Source organism: Melozone crissalis, unplaced genomic scaffold, assembly GCF_028551555.1.
Source record: "Melozone crissalis strain CALT ecotype California unplaced genomic scaffold, PUWL_Pcris_2 ptg000005l_1, whole genome shotgun sequence".
In the NCBI taxonomy this organism is placed as follows: domain Eukaryota; kingdom Metazoa; phylum Chordata; class Aves; order Passeriformes; family Passerellidae; genus Melozone; species Melozone crissalis.
This window is the reverse complement of record NW_026535783.1, coordinates 65,171,564-65,196,599: the sequence shown is the minus strand read 5'-3', so window position 1 is coordinate 65,196,599 and position 25,036 is coordinate 65,171,564. Positions and strand designations below refer to the sequence as shown.

The window sequence follows — 25,036 nt, the reverse complement described above, 5'->3', positions numbered from 1 at the left end:
ACCTGGTGAATGTTCTGCTCATAGATCATGATCCTATGGCTGCACCCAGAAGCATATGGCCTTCCACGCTGCACTCTATAAACCTTCCTTGTCTCCTCCAGTAAATGTCAATTCAGTGATTCTCAAACATATTTGGGGCATGATTTTTGGACAGTATAGAAGTTGTATATTGTGATGACCTGTTATGAGTGTATTGTCCCATAGTGGCGCACACTAAGTTCCTGCTGGCTACATGGAGCAATAAAAGCCACCTTTGAGGACACCATAGCACAAACCATCTGCTTCCAGATACCAAAGAAAAGAGGTATGCTAGGGGTGCTTAACCAGGAGTCACAATTCTGGCAGCTCACCTTAAAAAAGTATGCCCTAGACTTAGAGGAAAATCACAAAATCATTGATTCATTGAATCACAGAATCACAGGATATCCTCATTTGGAAGGGAACCACAAGGATCATTGACTCCAACCCCTGGCCCTGCAAAGGACCATCCCCAAGACATGGGGATGCCCCAAGACACGGCCCTGCACAGGACATCCCTGTGGCATACCATGTATGCAGCACTGTCCAAATGCTGCAGGCTTGGTGCTGTGACTGCTGCCCTGGGGAGCCTGCTCAGTGCCCAAATATGCACAGGCATGTTTTCACTCTCTAGCTGAAAAAAACCTATTTCTGATATTTAATCTTAACATTTTCTGACTCACCTTTAGGCCATTTACTTGAGTCCTGTCAGTGGTCACCACAAAGAAGAGATCAAAGTTGGTCCTCCTCTTCCTCTCACAAGGAAGTTGTAACTGCAGTGAGTTTCCTCCTCAGTCTCCTCCAGGATGAACAGACCAAGTGCTCTCAAGCCCTTCTTATACTGCTTGCCTCGAGGCCCTTCACCGTCTTGCCTTCCTTTGGACACCCTCTGATAGCTCAATGTTTTTCTTATGTTATGGTACCCAAAACTTCCCCCAACACTTGGGTGAGGCCATCCCTGCCCCAGAGCAGAGTGGGACAATCGCCTCCCTTGCCCAGCTGGTGATGCTGGGCCTGATGTCCCCAGGACAGGGTTGGCCCTCCTGGCTGCCAGGGCACTGCCGACTCGGATCCAACTTACCACCAACCAGGACCTCCAAGTCCCTTTCCACAGTGCTGTTCTCCAACCTCTCATTTCCCAGTGTGCTCATACATCCAGCGTTGCCCATCCCAGGTGCAGCATCCAGCACTTTCCCTCGCTGAGCTCCAGATGGCGGGTGATTGCTTATCTCTCTAATTTGTGTAAGCTTCTCTCCAGGATTTAGCACAGTTATGGCTACACTATGACTTCTGAAATCCAATATTTGGCCAGACAAAGTGCAGCAATAGTGTACACTGCAATAGTGTGAAGTGCCGGAGAGCCTCCTGTCCTCAGCACCAAGATTCCTTCTGGAAGAAAAGTGTCACTGCAATGCTACCTGTCAAACTCCATAAAGACTCTGCCTTGTCCTCCTTCGCAACCCGTATGAAAGCTCTGCAGAGATCAACCACTTGATTGATCATGCTGACACAGCTGCCGAGCAAAGACTGTCCATTTGTATCTAAAATACATTTATTTTGCCAATATTTCAGTCTCCAGTAGACCATACACTCCTGCTGCACAGTTCTTACTAGTGCTTTGTGTAATCCCACACTATTTTATACAAGCATCTAGGAAATGTAATATTTTTCTTTCTTCTCTTTTCTCTTTCTTTTCTCTTTCTTTTCTCTTTCTTTTTTCTTTTCTTTTCTTTTCTTTTCTTTTCTTTTCTTTTCTTTTCTTTTCTTTTCTTTTCTTTTCTTTTCTTTTCTCACAATGATCCCTAATGCTTTATCAAGTGCTCTGGAATTTACTTCATCAAAATTATAAAAGCCACAAACTAAAGGTTTATGAATAGCTAAAGAAAACAAATGGCATATGCCTTGAGGTAGTAGCAAATAAAAACTCTTAGAAGAACTCAGATGCTTCTGCATTGAATAATACAGTTGTGAAGAGAAATTTAAATCTATTTAATATTAATTTAGTACACTGATTTCAGTGGGAATATTGCCTGAAAAGGATGTCACTACAAAGATTTCTGGAAAATAACCAAGCTTTTCATTTTCCCTTGCACATTGCAGTCTGTATTTAGCTACTGAGCGACAGCCTTCAATCTTCTGCTTCCCTACTTTGAACTATAAATCACTTCCCAGTTGCATTACACAGATGCTCAGGATGAAAAAAAGGATAGTGGTCATGGTTAAGAAAGCATAATAAAGCTCATAATAAAGACATTTAAAGGCTGAAAGATTAACACTTGAGCATCTAGTACTATCCTCCATTAGCTTTTTAAGTAGCACAGAAAGGAATGCAAATGCTTGCAGGCTTGTAGGCATCTTTGCAATGAATATGTATTTTAGAATTTCAAACTGAACTTTCACAACATCTTTCAGCCAGTTCTGCCATTCTAAGTTATATTCCTGAAATTTTGCAAAATTAGTCATCACCTCATATGTCAAATTGTCACACATACAGAGGACAAGAGACTCACTTAAGGAAACAGACAAAGGCTCAGCTACTTTTTTGCTTTCTCACTCCTTTTTTACCTCAGGAAAGAAAAAAACTAATTTGCATCTGAATGAGGACGTGTGTCATATAACAGCAACAGAGTTTTGCATTTGGGAACTGCAAATATATTTGAATTTTATGCATGGAAAGAGCAGCAAGAATTTTGAAGAATTAGACCTTCATCAAAGCTTAATTTATGTGATACAGGAAGACATAAATAGCATTCATAAGAATGATAGCAAAAAGCTGCATGAGAACAGTTTTAACTGTTATAGCAAATAAAAACTGTTATAAGCAAATAAAAATATTTATATTTATTTTTTAGACTAGTGTTTTTTAATTAAAATAATGCAATGACAGATCACAATGCTTCAAGAAGTTCATCAATATTTGATATATTTTTTACTTGGATAATGAAAAGCCTGAAAGGATTTCTAACTGATCTCTGGAGCTTTAAAGTGAACTAGAAATTCCACCATATCTTGTACATAGCTGTGATCTGTTTTGAAGGCGGGTAATTATGTTAAAAAAACCCCAAACAGTTTATTCAGATACTGTACTTCAGTCTAGCCCTGTGGTATCAACTCAGTATTCAGATTATTATCCAATGAACATTGAAACTATGCAAAAAAATCTATGAAAAACTGGATCAGCCCTGACATGCTCCCCCCACCTCCTTTTTTTTTTTAAGGCAATATTATCTAAAGTCTTTCTGACAAGCTGCTACCCTGCATTGCAGCACATTCCCTGAGTGCATCTGTTCTGGTACTGTAAAGGAGTTGAGGCTACCTTGCACCCTCCATTGTGCTCCAATTCACAGCATAACAAGGCAACCAGAATGTTAATGCAAGTTAACCAATTATACTGCCTTGCTGATAACTTCAAAATGCAGCAGGTTGGTGGGGAAAAATTTAGTTTCTCCCTCATATGCATGATGTCATGCCTAACATAAGACAGAAGAAAAACAGTTGCCAGCAGTACTGGCATCCCAAGTACAAACCCTAAAACACAAAAATCATCTATAATTGTTTAGAATGTAAGTTGCAATTTCAATATGTATTATTCTGAAAATGAGACACCCATAGGTTGCTCTTGGTGCTCTGTGCTTGAATTATGCCCACAAAGAGACACCTTCTCTCTGGCAGGTGTATAGAAGGAGAAAATGCTACCCTCAGATACTTCACTAACACACACTGACTGTAGCAGCAATATATGCCTCTGATTACTGTCATTCATCAAATCAATTTCAGTGACAGAACATAAATTAATTTTTCTCAACAAATTAACTGATGCTTCTTTTTTCAGTTAGATATGATAATTGATTCAGAGCAGGAGAGTGTACAGTGACACACTCTGAAGTGATAATTTAAGACAAAGACCCTTCTGCAGGTCACATGTGTCTCATGAACACACTCTTAACCTGCAGGGCACACAGGCATCCTTTCTGTGTCCCTGACACCAATAAATGCAAATTATTCCTCTCAGAAAAAACCTGTCTCACAGATAATGTAAGATTTAGACCAAGAGACTTTGAATCTGTTTTAGTGATCAGGCTCCACATTTCCTGAAGAGCTCGAGGAGTGCAGTGGGCCAGTCAGCAGTGCCTTGGGAGCTTCCATGCTTTCTGCTGTGGGACAGAGCTGCCAAAAGCATTTTTGTGCCACACACTCATTTTTTTTAGCTTCTTATCCTCTACTCACAACTGAATTTGGTCTTGTTTGATACTGTAGGTTGCCTAGATTCACTTGAAAGACCACATTTTTTCTGCTCCCATTTCTCCCCTTCCTGCTGGCCACTTTCAGAAGAAGACTGCATGAAGTGAATGGACCTGAAGGGCATTCCTTCACCAAAAGTCCTGATGAACTAGAAATTTGTTTCAAAAGCTCCAAGGAAGATACTTGCTGTGTCACAGAGAGAAAGATAACTGAAGGACTGTGGCTATCTGCAGATAACAAATACTGCTGAGGATCCCTTGTTCTCTTGCATCACTTCTGTTTAAATGGTGCTATTCATTCATGTCCTAAAAGCTCACCATTTAGGAGCAAACTCTTTAGTCAGGCTATTTTGTTTTATTTGTGTGTGTGATGCTAGATTTGCTTTGTGTTGGTCCATTCAGTTATTCATATCAGAAGAAAAGCCTCACAGTCTCATGGAGCTTTAATGTAAATAATGAGGACTAAATCACATTTTTAATCTCTATAGCAAAACTTCCTTCTTTCATACATGACTTGTGATTCTGGGAGTTAAAACAATAAAGAAGACAAAGGCATGTGCAGGATGCAGGCTCCAATTCATTTCACTAAAATAGCTTAAGAGGAACCTATTTACAGTATTGCTGACAAGAACATCTTCCTTGACTAGCAAAGCAAGTTAACACCTTATAAAAGGATGTCTGGAATATGCAAAAAGCATTTTCAAATCTGTGTCAGTGTTTCTGCAGCTGACATCCTCCTATTGCAGAATTAAAGAAGTATTAGAAAAGCATTTTTTATGTTTCTGCTTTTAGTAAGAGGAGGGAATTCCACTCATCCACAAGGAAACCCTTCTACCCATTGATATAGACAATCTTCCAAATTAGCAGGTCATACATATTAGCATAGTACTCAATGTACAATAAAGAAATACTTTCACCAATGATTTTTATATCCTAATAAGAAATTTATTTCCTCTTTAGGTTTTCTTAATACAAAGCTATGAAAGATCAGCCAGGTCCTAACTATCACCAATGAGTAGCACTTACAACACTAAAACTGTAGCCCTTGGTTCTTGTCAATTAGAAAATCTGACATAAAATACCTAACTTGCCTTGGAAAACTTAATTCTCACCATCACATTAAATTTCATTGACTTCCTTGACATATTTTCAAAGGTTCCTGCCTGGTAAGCTAAAGACAATTCTTCTTCACAACTGAAAGAAGGACTTGTGTGTACTGTGATTTAAAGGTAGGTGAAGAAACCAGCTAGACTAATCCTCCTTCCTATTTCCCATGTACCTAATTGTCTTTTACGCCTTCTGGAGAGCCTTTTCTTTTGCCTCAGGAGGGCAAAGCAGCCGTAGTATACATGAAAATCATGCCCTTTACATTTTGGCCTCAATACATAATTAAATCCTTATACTTACTCATTAATAACCATTATTAGTTGTTTTGTGTGTAATTATTTATCATGCATGGCTCAGAGCACAGTAATTGTCTATCTACACACAGACTTAAGACTGAAAAAAAATTACAATTATGTGGAATTTTAGGACAATAAAATCTGGAAATACATATTTTGCTCATTAACCTACAAAAGGACTTATTTTCCACACAGTGATATTACTTCTCTTGTCTAAATAAGTAGGCATCTTAGTTGTCTGTGTGTACCACATTGACCAAAGGACTGCAGATAACTAACATATTTTTCTGTTTTCTATTATGTATATCCTAAAGCACTCACTGATACAAATAAAAAGGAAAAACACAGGGGAAAGAGCATGGATTGTAAAAATGTGCAGATAAAATAAAACTGAAATTACTGAGCCAGGGTTGTTTTTCTTTTTCCATTTTTGGCATTTTGCAGAACAGGATACCTACTGCATTCATTGAGTCAATTCAGATGTGCTCACATTAGTGCATCACCACAGAGAGATTGTCCTATTAAAAGGAAAACATGGAGCAGGATTATTACAGTTGCACAAATTTGTTTTATGAAATAAACAACTCTGATGCTGCTGCTTTAAAATGTGTCCCTTATGGCAATAGTCTTAAATTCACTAAACCACAATGGGCCTTTTCAGGAATGATTCTATTGTAAGTTCAAAGAGAAAGATAATGTACCTAGATATATGCTTTGGGAGTGAATTACATCCATGCCAAATACATCAGATTCTCAGCAAAATATGTTCCTCTCTCTCCATTCAAAGTCATCTGAAAAACTTTGCTTCAAACTTAGGGAAGAGAACTTTTATTTTCAATTATTGTTTACACTGCATTTAACAAATGTGGCATGAGCTTATGATGAACCCTTGCACTCCCTGGGCTTTGACTAGTAGCAGGCTTAGTTTGGACTGGATTTCAATGGCACAATAGCAAAAGTCAGGGGAACCTCAAGGCTCCTGAACACCTTTAACAGGTTTAAACAAAGGCTTAAGCCTTCATTACCAGGTCTGTACATCCAAAGGCTGCGCAGAGATGACTGTAGCCCACTTGTCTCTTTGTAACACAAGACAAGGAGCCTTATCTACTAGTCCTTGCCAGCTGTTCTACAATTCAGTAATTGAGCACTCCCCCATAATGAATCAAGCCTCAGTGTAAAGAAGGCTGTGTTTCGTATACCCTCAGTGTCCAACAAAACCTCATTAGATCTGTTTCAATAAAAAGCAACTGAAAAGAAAATAATGTATTTTCAAGGTAGAAGAGCAGGTAGGTGTTTAGGGAGGAAACTGAATTTTGTTTGTTCCAGTCTTTGCCTTGGCTTTCTGAGAAAGAATGAGCCTACCAACTACAGCAGTGTATTTTGTTCATTGGAAATAGCGGCATCTTATAGGGAGGCTATAATATGAAGAAATTGTCTTGATCTTTAACAACAAAAATAACAACAAAAAATTGACTAAAGGAAGCCCTGTATTGGACAAATTCTCTCCAAAAACCTAAGAAAGCCACACTTTTATCCCTGTTCTGTTCAACTAAGAGAAACTGGAATTTTGGGAGAACACACCAAAGTATTTATGCAGCATGCCATGCAGCATCACTACAGTATTAATACAGCTTTTAGGATTCAAACTGTAAAGCAGTAATTCCCAATCAGGGGAGGTTTCTATAAGCAACGACAACAACAACACAAACAAACAAACAAACAAACAAAAACAAACAAAAAAATCCCACCAAAAAACTAAAAACAAACCTGAAAAAAACAAAAAAAAAGAAGAGTTCTAAGGCGCACTCAGTAGGCCTTGCTAGTGCCAACAAAAACATCCACAATCCTCCAAAGTTAGGAAAAATTCTGTGCTTTGCAAAATAGGGCACAAATATCAAATCATATCATAACATCATGTCAACAAGTTATAGCCAGTTCCCTTCTCCAGTGAGATGTATTTAATCATCATTATTTTAATTTAAAATGGGTAAACCATCTCTGGAGTAAAAAGCTCTCAAAAAATATACTCTTCTTCATGCTCAGAAGAATTATTTTGTTGCAATACTTATTTTTTGGGCAACCCAAGCTGGCAATTCTTTAAAAAAACCTGAAGAACACAGGAATTTTTACATCTTTAAAAATACAACAAAAAGGTAGTATCTTGGAAATAGCTAAACATTTAACAACTGATCCTAAATGCTGTCCCTAAAAGTTTGATCACCTACCTCACAAATAAGTTCAAGAGAAGATGTTAAAAGCAGCAGAAAGAAAATACTTTCTGTGTGTTCTAAAGTCAATCTGATGATCAATAAATTCAAGCCTGGAAAGGTGAGCCAGAACACTGATGCCCCAGAAATGTATTCTGAGGGGAAATGACACCATGTAGAAAGACAGTATCAATGTATGTATGAAAATTCAAGGAAAACACTAGGGCCAAAGCAGCATCACATCCTGGGGCTCCAAGGCTATCAGATAAGCCCCAGAGGTAACAGCTCACTAAGGGCTAAGCTGTAAAGTAGGAACAGTGGTGCACAGTTCTGAAACAGCCACAGCCGGTGAGTTTAGGCAGATGAAAAACTGCCCATAGTGAGAGCTTCAGCTGAACACTTTCACTCCAAAGCAAGACCAGAGATGAGTGATGAAGCAGAAAAAAACTCAAAGAAATATAATAAGGAAATAATTGTGAGGAATTAAAATAAATAGAGAAAAGAAATAAAATGAGGAATCAACTTAAGCTACTTCAGATCCCCCAAATCCAGCAGGGAAATGGAAAAACTGCTTAAGCAAACACAAAGGTACTAGTAGTTGAATGTTGTTGGTGTAAGAGCCTCCAAAGGCTCACATATTTGTCATCTGCACTAAATTCATGAAAGAGATTAAAAATTCAGCTATTACCAACCTTTTTACAGAAGATGAGACATAACCATGACCTGATCGCTACTACAGAAATTTGCTGGGATGAATTGTACAACTGGAGTGCTGTGACTGATGGCTACAAACTATTCAAAAAGGACAAGCAAAAAAGACAGTTGAGGGAATTTTCCTCTACGCCAAAAATGAGATTGATTGCACAAAGATGCTTTTGAAGAGCAGCAATGTGCAAGTCAAGAGCTTATGGAAATTAGAGACTACGCCAACAACAGAAACCTTGAGGCTGGTGTCTACTACACATTACCTGATCAAGGAGAGGAGGTTGGTGAAGAGGTCTTTCCTCAGCTGCAGGAAGAATCACATTTGCAGGCACAATCCCAATAGAAGACTTCAGCCACATAGATGCTTGCTGGGAAAATTGCACAGCCAACTGCAAGCGGCCCAGGTAAATACAGGAGAGCATCGAGGGTAGCCTTCTAGTCCAGATGATGAAGACAGACCAGAGGAGAAAAATTTCTTGACTTGTTTCTTGCTAGTATGAAGGAATTTAGGAGGGACACCTAAACAGGAGGTGGCCTGGGATGCAGAAATCAGGCCCTGGAGGAATTTCCAGTGTTGAGGGGTGAAGATCTGGTAACAAGTAAAATGAGCACCATAAACCAAATATGGCATACAATGCAGTTTGAAAGAAGAGGGGAAGTTAGCAAGAAACACCAGGAAGAAATGTGAATAGCTTGGACAGTCTGCAAAAGAAGAAAGGAAGGAAGCAGGTTCAAAAGGAAAACAGGAAGTGATGGTGCACAGACAATTTAGGGCTGTATCTCAGAGGAGGTAAACTGCAGAAAACCTGTAGAGATTTCAAAAAGAATGGAGTGGATTTGAACTGGATTTTTTGCCCAATGACTTTCTTCAAGGGGATCAGTTTCTATTCTTAGTCCAAGGAGTGAGATGAGTTGCAGAGATCTGCAGGTAAGATTACAGAGGAGTTACAAGATGACAAAAGGGAATTAAATGGAAAGGAAAGACAGGCCAAAGTGCTTGGACAGCGCACTCAAACAGAGACATGCTGACAGTGGGAACCAAACCACAGTCTGGGATCCAGGATCCACCACCCTGAGAGGAGTCCTTGACTTCTGTGCCTCAAAACAGCCTCCTCTCTAAATGGGAGAGACACAGATTTGACAGACAGGACAGTCACAATCAAAGGGTTGTTGTCAATGGCTTGATGGTCCCAGGTGGAAACCAGAGACTGGTGGATTCCCCCAGTGTTATTGTTGGGTCTGGCCGTGCTGAGCACCTTTGTCAGTGACACAGGCAGTGGGATCAGAGCACCCTCAGCAAATGTGCTGACAACACCAAGCTGTGTGGCGTGATGGACACACTGCAGGCAGGGGATGTCACCCAGAGGCCCCTTGACAGGCCTGAGAGGGGCTTGTGTGGATCTCATCAAGTTCCACAGAGTCAAGTGCAAGGTCTTGCACCTGGATCAGGGCAATTCCAAGTACAACATAAAGCACAGGCTGGACAGAGAATGGATTGAGAACAGCACTTAGAAGTACTTGGGATGCTGGATGATGAAAAGCTTGATATGACCCTGCAACATGCATTGGCAGTCCTGAAAGCCAAACATGTCCTGGGCTGTGTTAAAAGATTGTGGGCAGCAGGTCAAGGGAGATGATTCTACCTTCCTGCTTCACTCCCATGGAGAATTCTCCCCTACCTGGAGTGCTGTGTCCAGCTCTGGAGCCCTTAGCTTAAGAAAGACATAGACATACTCAAGCAGAACCTGAGGAGAGCTGCATCCAGGGAGCTGGAGCACCTGCCCTGTGAGGACAGGCTGAGAAAGCTAAGGTTGTTCAGCCCAGAGATGAGAATGCTCCAGGGGCACCTTAGAGCAGCCTTCCAGGGGGGCTACAGAATAGTTGAAGAGGAACTTTTAACCACGGTGATAGAGTGATAAGAGGAGGGCGAAGGGTTTTAAACTGAGAGAAGTTTTAGCTTAGATATTGGAAAGAATTGTTTACTGTGAGGGTGGTAAGGCACTGGAGCAGGCTTGGAACAACCTATCTCCCACGGCAGCGGGGTTAGAACCAGGTAATGTGTAAGGGCCCTTTCAACTCAGACACCGATCCCAACACTTTTCACAGCTTATATAAGCAGCTTATGTGGTTTGTATGGAATTATTTTTTAGAGACAGCGAGTATTTGCGTTTTGCAGCCTTACTTTACTAAAAAAATGTTGGTTTTGCTCAGGTGTTCAGTCAAGCACAGAATAAGGAAAGAAGGGGAAACAGGAGCTTTCTGCCTTGTATAACATGGAAGGCATCTACAGAGTTTTGACTTATGAGGCAGCTTACCATGTAACTTTATCCAAAACCCTTAGAACTTTCTCTTTGACTTGAGGGAAATTATTTTCATACCATGTTAATTAGTATTGCTATGGCTAGTTAGAAAAAGGTTGTTACCCCTTTGTCTAATGGTCAAAACAAATTAACTTATCAACACCTGCCAGAATCTGAATGCTTCCAATGTACTAGTGGATGTATGGATAACATGAAACTTGGATAGAAACAAGCTTATTTTTTTCCATTTGCTTTCGCATTCTTTCCCATCTGGTGGCCTTCTATGATGGAGTGACTATAGCAGTGGATAAAGAAAGTGTTAGGGGTGTCATTGATCTGGACTTCAGCAAAGCCTTCAGCATCCTCCACAATATCCTTCTCTCTAAATTGGAAATGGATTTATGAGTGGGCAAAAAAGTGGTTGGACAGCTGCGTCCAGAGGGTGGTGCTCAATGGCTCAGAGTCCTGATCAACCACAGCTGGTGGGCCTTGAGGATCACTAGTGGGACCAGAACTGTTTAATGTCTTCATTAATGACACAGACGAAGGGATCAAGTGCTCCCTTTACAAATCTGCAGGTGACACCAAGCTGAGTGGTACAGTTGACACTCCTGAGGGACAGATGCCATCCAGAGGGACCTGGACAAGCTCGAGCAGTGGTCCATGGGAATCCCATGAGGTTCAACAAGGCCAAGCTCAGGTGCTGCCCCTGGGTCAGGGCAATCCCTGGTGCCAGCCCAGGCTGGGCATGAACAGATCGAGAGCAGCCCTGCCCAGAAGGGCCTGGGGGTGCTGTGGGTGAGAGCTGGACATGAGCCAGCCATGGGCAGTGCCAGCCCAGAGAGCCAAGCGTGTCCTGGGCTGCACCCAGAGCCCCTGGGCAGCAGGGCAGGGAGGGGATTCTGCCCCTCTGCCCCGCTCTGCTGAGGCCCCACCTGCAGAGCTGCCTCCAGCCCCGGGGTCCCGGCACAGGAAGGACATGGAGCTGCTGGAGAGAGGCCAGAGGAGGCACCAAGGTGATCAGGGGGATGGAGCACCTCTGCTATGAGGGAAGGCTGAGAGAATGGGATTGTTCAGCCTGGAGAAGAGAAAGCTTTGAGGTCCCTTCCAGTCCCTGAAGGGACTCTACAAGAAGGATGGAGAGGGACTATTCACAATGGTTTATGACAGGACAAGGGAGAATGGTTTCAAACAAAAAGAAAGTAGGTTTGGATTACACATTAGGAGGTAGTTCTTCACGGTGAGGGTGGTGAGGCCCTGGCACGGGTTGCCCAGAGAAGCTGTGGATGCTCCAGCCCTGAAAGTGTTCAAGGCCAGGTTGGATGGGAGTTGGAGAGATCTGGTTTAGAGGAATGTGTCCCTGCCCACAGCAAAGGAGGTTGGAGCCTTCTTCTTTAGAATCCCTATCTTCTTTAGAATCCCTTCCAACCCATGCCAATCCATGACTATATATATCAATATTTTATACTGATTTTTTCACATTATAATTAAAACAGGCAAAATTTACATTGTTATTTTGGTGGCAGATTTTATTTTCGACCCTAGTCTGAGGGTCCTGTAGCAATGTTAACAGAAGATGCTGAATCATCAATCAAATAAAAAAAACAGTGTCATCAGCTGCTTCAGGAAGTACAGGTGCAAGGACATGACGACAAACAGGGCATGTTCCCGACTACAAAAAGAGAAAAAAAACCCAAGTCATTTGCACAGTTTGCATTCAATTCTACTGAAAAGCTAAAATTTATTATTTATAAAGTATTTAGGGTCTCCACAAAAGCACCACCTCAAACTCAAATTTGACTGCATAGCTACCTAGAGCTGACAGCTACCTAGAGCTGATAAACTCAGAAGAAAGAGTTGTCATAGCAAATGCATCAGATTCTCTGCAAGTTCTTCACAGCATTGATTTTACAGGTGGGGCTTTTTTTTTTTTTTGAAGCAAAGATTAAATATAAGTTAGGTACAGCCCAAATCTAAGATGTTGAAAAACCTAGTTTTCAGCATCAGCTGCTTACTATGACAACAGAAAAAAAAAAAGGCAGGATGTGTAAAACAAGAAAAATGCATATGGTAATCAACATTATCACAGTAAAAAAAATTATAAACCCATCAACGAAATCCATCAGGCCTCCATGCTAGAGGCATTCTGATATTTATCCCATGGTAAAACCAATTAATCTTTCTCTTATACTCTTGAGGAAATTGTGTTACACTGTAAGCTCACTGAGAACTACCAAATCCAGGTTTGTAATGCACATAAAGGAGAGCAGAAGTGCAACTAAATAAAACATACCAGTTCATTAATTACAGTTGTTTTAGTTTAGCTTCAACATGGTGCAAGCCTTTATAAGACATTTGGAAGCAAAGTGATTACAGATAATGAAAATTAAATCTAATATTGTATAGAATTAATAAAGGTAATTTTAAAAAAAGTTAATCTACAAGCATTTCACTATTTCCTCTGCCAGCCTCTGTCACAATAAATGGGCCTGACATTGTGGTAAGACAGATCAAACCCTTTGCTCTTTTCAGAGAAAATGACTTCATTGTCTTTTCTTCAAGACAGAAGTATAGTAAAGAAAGTTTTTCTTGTACCAAAACAAGTTATAACTAATCCATGTTTTTCATTCTTAGTAAAGGAAAACATGTTTTCCCTTACAGAAATATTCCCTCTATTGAAGAAACTGACCTTCAGGTGAATAAAAATATAAATTTTTTCCTCACTTGCACTAGAATTTGGTTCTAAAATGCATAAAGTCAAATAATATTTCATAAATTCTTGGTATTTCATCCCACATTTTCAAAGAGTTAAAAGTTCTTCTGAGAAGAATACACAATATACACAACCCTCCCTGCCCCCAAACCCTCCACCAATCCTGTAGTACTTACTCTCTGTAACCAAAGAGTTATACAAGGTTTGTGAAACAAATGATGACAGGGTAGCTCTGTAATGATTTCACCTTCCACATATTCACTGCAACAGATAGTACAACACTGCTCTTGACCTAAACCCATGATGAAGAAAAAGGATTAATACCTTGTTTTACATCTCAGGTGAGCTCAGATTCAAGTACATATATTATCAACAGTATCACTAATGGTTACAAAATACAGTCACAGTAACTCCATTAAAGATTACTTTTCCAAATGGATCAAAATTATACTCAGATTCAAAAGATCTTAAGACAGCATTATGCAGTAAGTACACTTAAATATTGCATCTATGGTATTAGAGAAAGTTGAATTTTTTCTTACGAACTTTGTGGAAATTATTTTTTCCTTATTTTTCCATACCATTGTACTCACCTGTGACAACAATCTGTGGCAGGCTATCTATGGTCTGTTTTGTAGCAGGTGGATGAGTCTGTTCAGCATCAAATGTAAGAGACTCCAACTGTGCCAGAGCAGTCTGAAAGGGGTAAGCAGAGATCAAGTTCTATTATTCACCAATGTAACATTTCATACAAAACAAACAAACAAGCATGAAAAGGAATCCCATTCTAGCAGTGTTACTTTTCAAAATGGAAGACATGTCTGTCAAACTAACCATTTAATAATTTTTATTTTTGTAATGAATGAGATGAAACTGAAGGTCAAAACAGCAATGCCTTGTTTTTAAAGCATTCTTAGAGTATGAGGACAGAGTCACAATTTAATCTACAGTGAATATTTGTTAATTTTAAAAAGTTACAGAAAAAGAAGCAAGTTGAAAATGTAATAAAGCTTGCCAAGCTAAAACTGTCCTTTCATTGTCTTCTTGAAAATAAATGCCTCATTAATGTGTTTCTTGGCCTCAATTATTAAATTACTCAGGCACAAACAAAAAATATTAAGTACCTTGGCTACACTAAGAGTGTAAACGTCAAGAAATAAAAAACCCAAGATCTATGTAGATATTTCTAATCTTAAAACAGACCAAATGCTCTGAAGTAACTTTTTTAAACTAAATTTTTGTACCATACAAAATCTTTAAGACTGTAAGTCTACACCATATTTGCTGTGTACATCATACATTCAACTGTGTAAGGCACTCAGAGGATATCCAGAAGAAAAAAAATATTAAAATCACAGAACTCAGAATATTTGGTTGTATTTGCTGAGAAATGTACTAACCTGTTTGAACATCATGCAAACTGAAGAACACAAACACTGGGTTCACACCCTGAATGAATTAGTCACATCATTTAAGTACAACTACTTACTGTCCTAATCAGCTTGAAAATTATTTACATTATTGGCTACAAAACTCTCTTAGTAAGAAGTATAAGACAGCGTGATATTTTTGTAATGTTAGGAATACACTTAAGTAAAAAGCTCTATACACTAGACAAACACTGGACTATACAGAAACCTCTCCAGTTGTCTTTTCTTTTAAACTTTCCCTGAAGTTACTACAGCTTCAAACATGCTTGGACTACCTGAAAACATGCTTGGACTTGGATCACAGTGACAAGGTACCTCAAGCTACCACACTACCACAGACCTAAACTAGCAGTTTTACACCTACAGTCAAACCTTTGGGGCAGAGAGAGATCAGCAGGAGCCAAGAAATATTTACAGCTCCTACTGCCACAAGAAATCTGTCAGTTCAAGGGAAAACCTGAGGTTATTCGTAGTGTTGTGTGCAAGTTCCCGTACAAAACAAGTATATTGCTCCAATTTTACAGCTAATGTCCATCAAATTCTGGTACAGCAGACAGTACTACTTGACTAACATTAAGAGGATTTTAGTATTTGTATTTGGTTTTTGCTCCAATTGCAATGGTCTGAGAATAAACAGTAGGTAAAAATACTATGCTTAATCAGAGTAACTACCAAACCTGGAAAAATTAGAAAAGATCCCAGGGATACAGAATGTTGCAATATTGTTTATGTGTCAAACTACTCTGTTTATATCCAGCATGAGTATTCTCAAACAGAAAGAACTGCATTACTTGCTTGCTTCTGAAACCTACACAAAAGAAACATTATAGACACAAAGCCATACACTTAATCTGAGGCTGAAAGCCACATATTCAAATCCAAAGTAGTGTATGTTTTATAACTTTTATAAGATGTATCTGCAAAATACCTGTATTTCCTCTTATTGGTTGTGTGACTGCTTACTTCTCCATGTACCAAAACCAAAATGCTGGACATTTGGCTACAAAATAAGAGTGCTACAGCCTACGAGGGTTTGAGCTCCTCACATCTGTGAAGTGGCACAGGAAATACTTATAAAGTCACTGATGCAGCAGGGGCAACTAGCCTGTTCTGTACTGCTAATGAAGTAAACCAGACACTCCCAACTATGTAGTTTCTTACAGATGGAAGAAAAAAATATTTAAAATCACACATATATTCTATTTAGTTTTAGGAACTCAGAGCTATAAAAGCTATACAACACAGCTTTTCAGAAGAAGTATCTAATACTTTCATTACTTCTCGTGTTCAAATGTCATAACTATTTGGGATAGAGCTCTCCCACTCCATCCCCTCCAATTAAGACACACTTGAATTTTGGGTGCTTTATTGTTTCACATCCCTTTCAAGTATTTCAAAGCAATAGTAAATGATTTTGCTCATATTTCCTGAACAATTTTAGTAACCATATCATACTGTAAAAATATGTGCTCTATATTCTGCTTAAGATTAGAAGGGAATATTTGGAATTCTTACTCAGAACCTGTGTTGTCTATGTGGTCACAGTCTATACAAGTACTTACAGTCCTCTACCTTTTATTTCTCAGTTACCACTTTCTGCTGACTAATTCCAAATACGCCAAGACTTCTATGCCTACCATAAAGTTTCACATGCTTGTCTGCTACTTTCAAGCACAAATGCCATGTAAGAGAATTGGTGTTTCCACATTCATAGTGCCCCGTACCACAGGTACCTCTGTCGTCATCTGCCTGTTTGCTAATAGTGTTCAGTGACACTCTGTTCCTGGTGACACAAATATAATTACAGCACCTCCTCAACCAGCCATGCACATAATCACCTAGGATTACTTTTACAGGTCACTCTGACAGGACTGCACACATTTCTTCTTACAGAGTACTTAGGCAAATGTTGTTATACAGGAATGAGAAATCAAAACGTAAGAGTCATAATAAACTCAGTCTCCTTCTCAAGTGTTAATGTGCAGATTAAAAAAAAAAAAGATGTGATTAGTTTCCCCTCTCTACACAGATCCTCTCATTCGGTGCAAAGGAGGAGGTCAACTGTTTTAGCAGTTCATCTGTTTTTTTTTTTTTTTTTTTTGTAGTGAGAACCAGCCACTACGAAAGAGACAAGAATCTTCTCTATACGGCTTCAAAACACTGCTTTTACAATAAGGGTATCGACAGACCTTCTCCACATTAATGAAGTGTATCTTAATAAGTAATGCTAAGAAGATCCTACATAAGAGAAGGCCCTGTGATACTTGATCATGAATGATGACCTCCCATATACCTTGGGGGACATACAAAACCTGGAAACTGCATGACTCCCCACTTACAGGATTGGCCCCATCCACTGACTTGGAAAAGACCTGGGAACCTTATTCAGAAAAACATTGACTTTGCACATATTCATGGAAAAAAACTCCGTTATCTATGATTGTTCCACTGTCTGCCAGCTTTAGAGAGCATTTCAAAGTGCCCTTGGTATTTTGTCTGCAAGCACACTATGACATACAGCCTGCCCGGTTCACCCTTTAAAGTGGGTGCTAGCAGCCAAACTGCCCCTTGCTGCCCTAAACTTACGTGACCTACAACACATTCAGTTCGACTGTTGTAACACCATATTATATGTCTACACATCATTTAGCTTTTATTTTGACAAATACCCTGCAGGGGAGATTTCTAGCAGTGCCAGAATTGTCATACTGCATCAAACTGGATCTCAGCTAGCTCTATATTCACTCTGACATTGACCAACCTGAAGTTAAAAACAAAAGACAAAGACCATAACCATGCTGGTTCTTGATAATAAATGCTTTGGTCTATATCCAAAAAATCAGACAGGTGATATGGGATAGATAAAGGTAAAGATAAAAGACTTTTTTTCAGGGGTTTCTTTTCCTGATTGGAGTTTTTTGTTTGTTTGTTACTCGATGGGGTTTTTTTAAAACTTTTTTTTAAAATTTAAAATATACTGAGTAAGACAGTCAAACACAGAAAGCATCTTCTACTGATAAATAAAAATTTGAGGAATCCAAATATACTCTTAAAAAAAATGCTGCTACAATTCACAGGCACAGGTTCAAGCATAAGCTTTCCTTCGTTATGTAGAGAATTTGGCAAAATTCTTTAGAATTAAACAGCATATGTTTACACTGGTAGAAACCAGCAACTTTCTTGGCCTTATGAGCAAATAAATGAATATACTAAAAGAAGCAGGTACTGATAAATGACTTCTTGTAGTACATCCTTTAAAAGAGCTTTCAAGATGTATTTTCATGTTTGCTGACCCAAAAGTTCAAGCTAACACAGGAAAGTATCTGAAAATCCCCTGATTCTCAGATTAAGTTGAAAAAGGATTCAACTATAAATATTTATGCTACAACATCAAAGCTATATGACCATCAAAAATTTTTTAATACCTCCAGAGCTTCTAAGTGTCCCTCTAGTGCCATATATGTGAGAAATTGAGGTTCCATGTAAGGAATGGCTTGACCAAGTCCTAGGCCATCACCAAACTCATCAAGTAGTCTGAAAAACATGGGTTAGGAAACATGGTCTTATTTTCAAAATTAATAGTTACAACAGAAATTCTGAATATATCAAATTATTGCACATCACCTGTTAGTAACAGCCCGATACCCAGCCAGCTGATCTCTCCCTCCCTTGCCTCAACTGGACATGTAAATAAGATAAAAAGCTCATGGGTCAAGAATAAGGGCCATGAGTCATCAATCATCACCAAAGGCAAAACTGACTCAATTCAGGAAAAGCCTTAATTTAGTTGAAAGGTTGAACCAGATGATCTTTTGAGGTTCCTTTTCAATTTAGGCTGCTCCATGACTCTATTAATTTCTTGCCAATAAAAATGGATTTGAATGGTTTTTCAAATAGATTTGAAGAAACAAAAACAAAAACTAAACCACCTTTCTCTTAGCCCTCTCTTTATTTCCAGGCTCAACTTCACTCCTTAGCCCTTGAGGCCTCTAATTTTCCCTATCCCAAGCAGGGCAGAGAAAAAGGAACAGGGGTTGTGGTCTGTCCAAGGGAAGTTCCTCTTTGCAATTACTTCCTCCTCACACTGTTTCCCTGCTCCTACACGTTTTTCCCACAAGCTGCAGTCCTTCATCAGCTACTCCAGCACGTGTTCGCCACAGACACAGTTCCATCAGCAAATTCCTACCTGTTCCACCACGGTCTTCCCCAGCTCTAGAGCACTTCCTCCCCCTTCTTTTCTGACCTTGGTGTCGGCAGGGTTGCTTCTCTCACATTATCTTCATTTCTCTCTCACACACTGCTTGCTGTTCAACATTTTTTATCCTTTCTTAATAACTTCCCAGAGGCCCCACCCTATGCTGGGTCCACTGGAGTCAGCTGGAACAAGCTTTCTCCCACATGGGGCAGTTCCAGCCTCTCAGAAACAGTTCTGGTCCCAGTACAGTGGTATCACATCCCCACAGTATATACTTCAGAACATCCCGATGGGAGTTCTTACTGCGAAAGAGTATAAGTTCAGCTAATATGTTTCATATGTATTGGTATTAAGTTGTTTTACAACTAACAATCAGATTGTTATTACATCATGTGTCAGGTCCTTTGAGTTCTGTTTTAGAAATTCAGAAATTAAATCTTAAAACAGGTGCAAGTGAAATGATGTACAGGTCTGCATATGTTCAGCAGACCAAACTTAACAGATCATCAACATCTTTGTTCCTTTTTTCAGTAACTAAGAAGCTTACCGAGGCCAACCTCCAACACTTAAAAGACAGCTTCTGTCTCTATCACACAATTCCATTGCTAGCTTACTGCCTGACAGTGTAAGAATACAGGCCTTACTTCTAGTTTGGACTCTCATGCATTAGTCCCTATTATGCTTTTCTACAATATAACTTCACAAGGTGAAAACAACAGTGTTGGTATGTCTGCACTCAAGTCTATATTTTAATAGCCAGAAGAGAGCATGTGTTATGTCTCTCACTGGAAAACCTTTTGTCTATCACATTCTAAATCAACACATTATACTATTATACATTATACTATTTTGTATGTGGCTCCAATCACTTTATTCCTGGTATTTGAAGCATTTTTATAATAAATTGATTGCAATATCCTTCAGTAATCTAATGACAGAAAACTGAGTGAAGCATTCAAAATTATTATAATATTGGATAAGTGTATGGCATTTGACAGAGAAATAAAATAGATCTATAATGACTAACTTACACCAGTTTGAAAGGAGGAAAAGACCAATTATAAAATAGGACTGACTTGAATGCTGATTACATTTATATTGCCTTATTTCTGTTACACTTCCACTTGAAAATTAAATTAGAAAATAAACTCATGCCTTGCATATTTAGGGCACCACAACTTTCACAAATCACAGCCTGATTTAGCAAATCTATTCTCTTCTCTCTCATTAGAGGATACATAGCACTTGAAATACCTTAAACTTTAAAACTGAGATTATTAGTCCTTGAAGCAGCTGCATACTGATAGCCATAAGTACTTTTGATATCTTATACAGAAAACAAAATAGTAACAACAAAACCTCTGAAATGAAAGCAGACAACTATCACATGCATACCTCCACTCCACATCCAGATCTTCACTCACACTGGAGTCATCCTCAAGGTTATTATTTCCATCCAACAAGAAGAATCCAAGATGTACCAAATCACGAATTGGATCATTTTCCTCATCACTGCTACTTTCTACTTCTTCTCGGTACTGCAACCAAGGAATTTCACCTTCCTCCAATAATGCCTGCTCCCTTTATATAAATAAATAAAAAGCTAAAACTAAAATGCTAAGAGAACTTACAAACACATATAAGCAACAAAAGCCAAACAAAACACAAAGACTAAACAGACATGTTTCCCAGACTACAGAGTCACAGATTAGGAATTAAGCATTTGTCATAAAAATTCAAGAAATTCACAGGGCTCACAATCTAATAACACCCATGATTCTGTGGCAAAGTTTTGTCTAATGCTCAAGGCCAGCAGTACAGTATGCAGTTTGTTTCAAATTTTCCCTAGTACAGACAACATCCCTGCCAGGTTTAATAAATTTGGTAATAAACATCTTATTTATCTACAAATTCCCAAACGCACTACGGAGAAAGATTGTCTTGACACCTAGAGCAGCCTCCATGGCAAAGCTTGGCTTGACTGCAATGCAAAGAGCTACTGCTTGCAAGAGAAGCTATCTTGCAAGAGAAAGACTCCTCTCATTCCTGGATATTCTAGAGGAGCAGAAGTCACCTGGATGCAGAGTCTCATGGGGTTGTGAGGCCCACTTTCCTTATAGAAGGGAAAATAAACATGAATTATGTTAGAGATGCATACATTTTTATGCTGTTCATATCAAAAAAAGTTAAAAACCTCCATTATTGTTGTCTGAAAGAGATGAGTTATTATAAAGTTTTCATAAAGTCACACTATTCTTCAAGACCCAAGAATGTGGAGAATACTAAAAAAGCATTAACAACAAACAGGACTGCTTAGCAATAGAAGCACCTAACTGCACCTAAGAAACTGAAAGAACACTTAAGTGTGGCCTTTGCTTTATAAAGATCCAAACTAGAGCCAATATTAAATGCTTAAAAAAAGCTAAGAACGTTCCTCTTATTTGTACATAGCTACAAATTTTGCTTTATAGCAAAGGCAGCTACAGTTGAATGACTAGAAAAATAAAGTTTAAAGTTACTAGAGCAAGCAAGAAATTCAAGTTTTCTTCAATCACTGTTAGGGCTGCAGAAAATAAGGAGCAGCAGTGGAATAGGAGAAGCAATAAAGCAGAGAGATAAACAAGATCTTTTCCAGGAGTCCTATGCAGTATCAAAGGATGTTTATGTAACATGTATATCTTAAAAATTAACTTGCCTAACTGGCTTTTTAAAGTCAATATTAAGTCTATTAGCCATATTGATATTACATGTCAATACACTCTCATGGTTTCTGTATGTTCCATTACAAAGAACTGCTTGCATGAAATGTCATTTTCCCTGATTTGAAATGCATACAACTATTCAGATTATTGTGATGTAGGCAAAGGATTGTTGCTAGCATGGTAACTGCTTTTAGATGCTATTCTATGTAGTGCTATGTGAATACCCTACTACTGGCAATGCTAGAAGCTGTAGGAAGTTAGCCAATAAAATAAAGGCATACTCTTCTTGGAAACAGAAGTCTGTGCTCTCCTCTGTCACACCACCGCTGCTCCTCTGCACACCAGGGTCACGCTCCTCCCTGCACGAGACAGTCTCCCAGCTTTCATCACTTGAGGACTGCTCTTTTTCCATAGCAGTAAAATAGGAGGGCACAGATGTAGACCATTCTCCATCACTGCACTCTGAGCTGCAATTTAAACAAGTAACAGAGTATGAATTCAAACACTGCTTTAGGGGAAAGAAAATAATTTCCTACTTTTCTATCAACATTGCTCTCAATATCAGCAACTTTTTTTCTGAGAAATTAATCTTGTGCTATCTGTAGATGCATTACAAATCAAATGCATATAGAGTCATTTAAAAAAAAAAGAAAATTAGTCTGTAAAAAAAAATTCAAACATTCCACCCATCCTACTTTGCAAAAATGTTTTGTTCTTCTCTTGCCCCATATGTAGAGTACAGGAAACAACTCAGAAACAGAAATCAGTCTCACTACACACATCTTTCTCCCAGATTAGAAAAATGGCAGCAGTGGCACTGCTTGGTTAACAAATAATAATCAATGTTAGCCTTACCTCTCAGCCAAACAAATTTAAAGCCACAGATCTCAGAAAATATAAGCCATACAGAATGACCTTTTTTAACATAGAAAGATATAATGGATTACAAACTCCAAACTATTTGATTCATTACCCCAAACAATATGAACAGCAGGGAGTTTTGCAAAGACAATTTTCTCAGCCACGACATAGGAAAGGGCAATAAACAAGCTTTGAGCAGCTTAAAAAAAATAGTAGTGCTAGCACAATCTTAGGAAGGATAAACTACTGCTACCATTGGTAATGGCACTTAGATGACTCACTCACTACAGTGACAATTACTGAAAATCAAAAAAAAAGTCAACTAGCTCTGTCACTTCAAAAAGTTAGAGAAAACATACATGTGAACAGCCAGCTTGCTTACTGGACCTCATTTTAGGAAGCAATCCACAACACCCACAGCATAGTTCTCTAATCTGCTAAACCCAGTATGTTAAGTGTATTGTTATTCTCCCACCTACAAACTCACTAATTTCCTCCCTTTATCGAATATTACAAATGTATGCCAGTAGAACTTTCAATTTAAGGAATTTTCAGTGCTTTTGAAAAACTGCATAGTATATACTGCAAGTTTTACAAGAATGAAGAAGTTCAAGACAAAGATTATATACAAGCATTTTAATTTGAGGCAGGAATAAATTTTTCTATTACAATTTTTATGACTAGGAAAAGTGATGGAAATGAGAATATTCATTAATTTTGGGCATTTCATCTAATGCATTACATCATCTAAAGCTGAATATTGACTTTTTTTAACCTTTTGATCTTTTTGGTTCTTTGGTTTTGGGTTGGGAGTTTGGTTTGGAATGCTGTTTGTTTTTATCTTGTTTGATCAAGTTTTTTAATATATACTATACAATTTCATCTTAGAGTAAATTGTATATAGCTGAAATATTCATGCCTTGTTTTAGTTGTCTCTATTTTACAATCTGAGAATGACTTCCAACACACTTTAAAACACTCCTCCTTTGCTTTTAGTCAAATTTGTTCTTTTTAATGTTTATACACAAACACTAATTCAAACCAGAAAAGGATATACCTGAAGTCACTAACTCTAAACGACTGAAGAACATTAAATATTTCAGAACTCAGGATTTAATTGTGCTCAGTTCTGCATGGGTGCAGAACATTAATGGTTAGAGAGTTACAGACTTGTCACCTGCCAAAAGCATAGCACATGAACTTAGCATCTGTATGTGGATTTGCTGACACTAGTTCCTCCCCCTGACTGAACCCCTTCCCAACCTGCACTTGGCATACAGCCCAAAATTAAATGGATGGAGCTAATGGATATGATCCTCCTCCCTCCAACCCTGCCCTGGGACCTTCCACCATCCTTTGAACATACACAGTTCTGAGAAACATGCAAGACTTTCTCCTTCCCACACAGCTTCCACATGCTAACACCACAAAAGCTGTGCACCTCCTCGAAGTGAAAATGTGAGGTGGAGGCCCACACTGCAGCAATCAAAAAGTGAATTTCTCCTTGGGTTGGGAATAAGCTAAAACTGACCTGAAGGATGTAGTTTGACATGTATGTAGCTTTTCATGCAGCTCTGCATGAATATAAAATATAGTTTAAATCTTTAAACGTAAAACTTCATCTTTCAAGAGTGATCATATTACTTCTTTGTACCAACTGACAATTTATTTCATAAACATAAGTATTTTTAGGTTTTAGAACATAAATTATGGGGATTCTAAGTTAAAAATACATGATTCCTTTTTACTGGTTCAGTTACTGTCATCATCAAGAACATTTCTAATAATCAACCCATGTTTCTTTTTGTCATGCTACAATAACTCATCACTGTGTTTCATGGAAGCCAAAGTTACAATTGTAGAATACATTACACTTCCTTCATGGCATTTTAATTTTCTAGCAGCAGCATTTCAAAAAGGGAGAAGACTATGCATTAATCAAAATTTTTGAAAAGCAAACCTTACAAGGAAGTGATGGATTCATTTGCAAGTACCTTTATTAAGAATCACAGAATTGTCAGGGTTGGAAGGGACCTTTGAAGACCATCCAGTCCAACTCTTTTGTCACCCTGCCATGCAACCTTTCTGCAGTCCAATCTGGGACACAGGAATGGTCTCAGGTGGGTTTGGAATGTCTTCAGAAAGGGAGACTCCATGACCTCTCTGGGCTACCTGTTCCGGTGCTTTGCCACCCTCAACCTGAAGTTCTTCTTGCTGGGGTAGAACTTCTTGTGTTTTAGTTTATTGCTATAACTCCTTGT

At 38.7% G+C, this 25,036-nt stretch overlaps 1 protein-coding gene across 1 annotated transcript in view; it reads right to left on the bottom strand.

The window, feature by feature from the left end:
• Nucleotides 1-12,376: 12,376 nt before the first annotated feature.
• The window catches only part of PJA2 (praja ring finger ubiquitin ligase 2), a 31,218-nt gene continuing 18,558 nt past the window's right edge, over nucleotides 12,377-25,036 (bottom strand). The window contains 7 exon segments of the mRNA XM_054281477.1: nucleotides 12,377-12,468; nucleotides 12,471-12,546; nucleotides 13,764-13,879; nucleotides 14,169-14,283; nucleotides 18,443-18,551; nucleotides 20,608-20,793; nucleotides 22,196-22,381. Of these exon segments, the coding sequence (XP_054137452.1) occupies nucleotides 12,416-12,468; nucleotides 12,471-12,546; nucleotides 13,764-13,879; nucleotides 14,169-14,283; nucleotides 18,443-18,551; nucleotides 20,608-20,793; nucleotides 22,196-22,381 (841 nt within the window). The 3' untranslated portion in view covers nucleotides 12,377-12,415.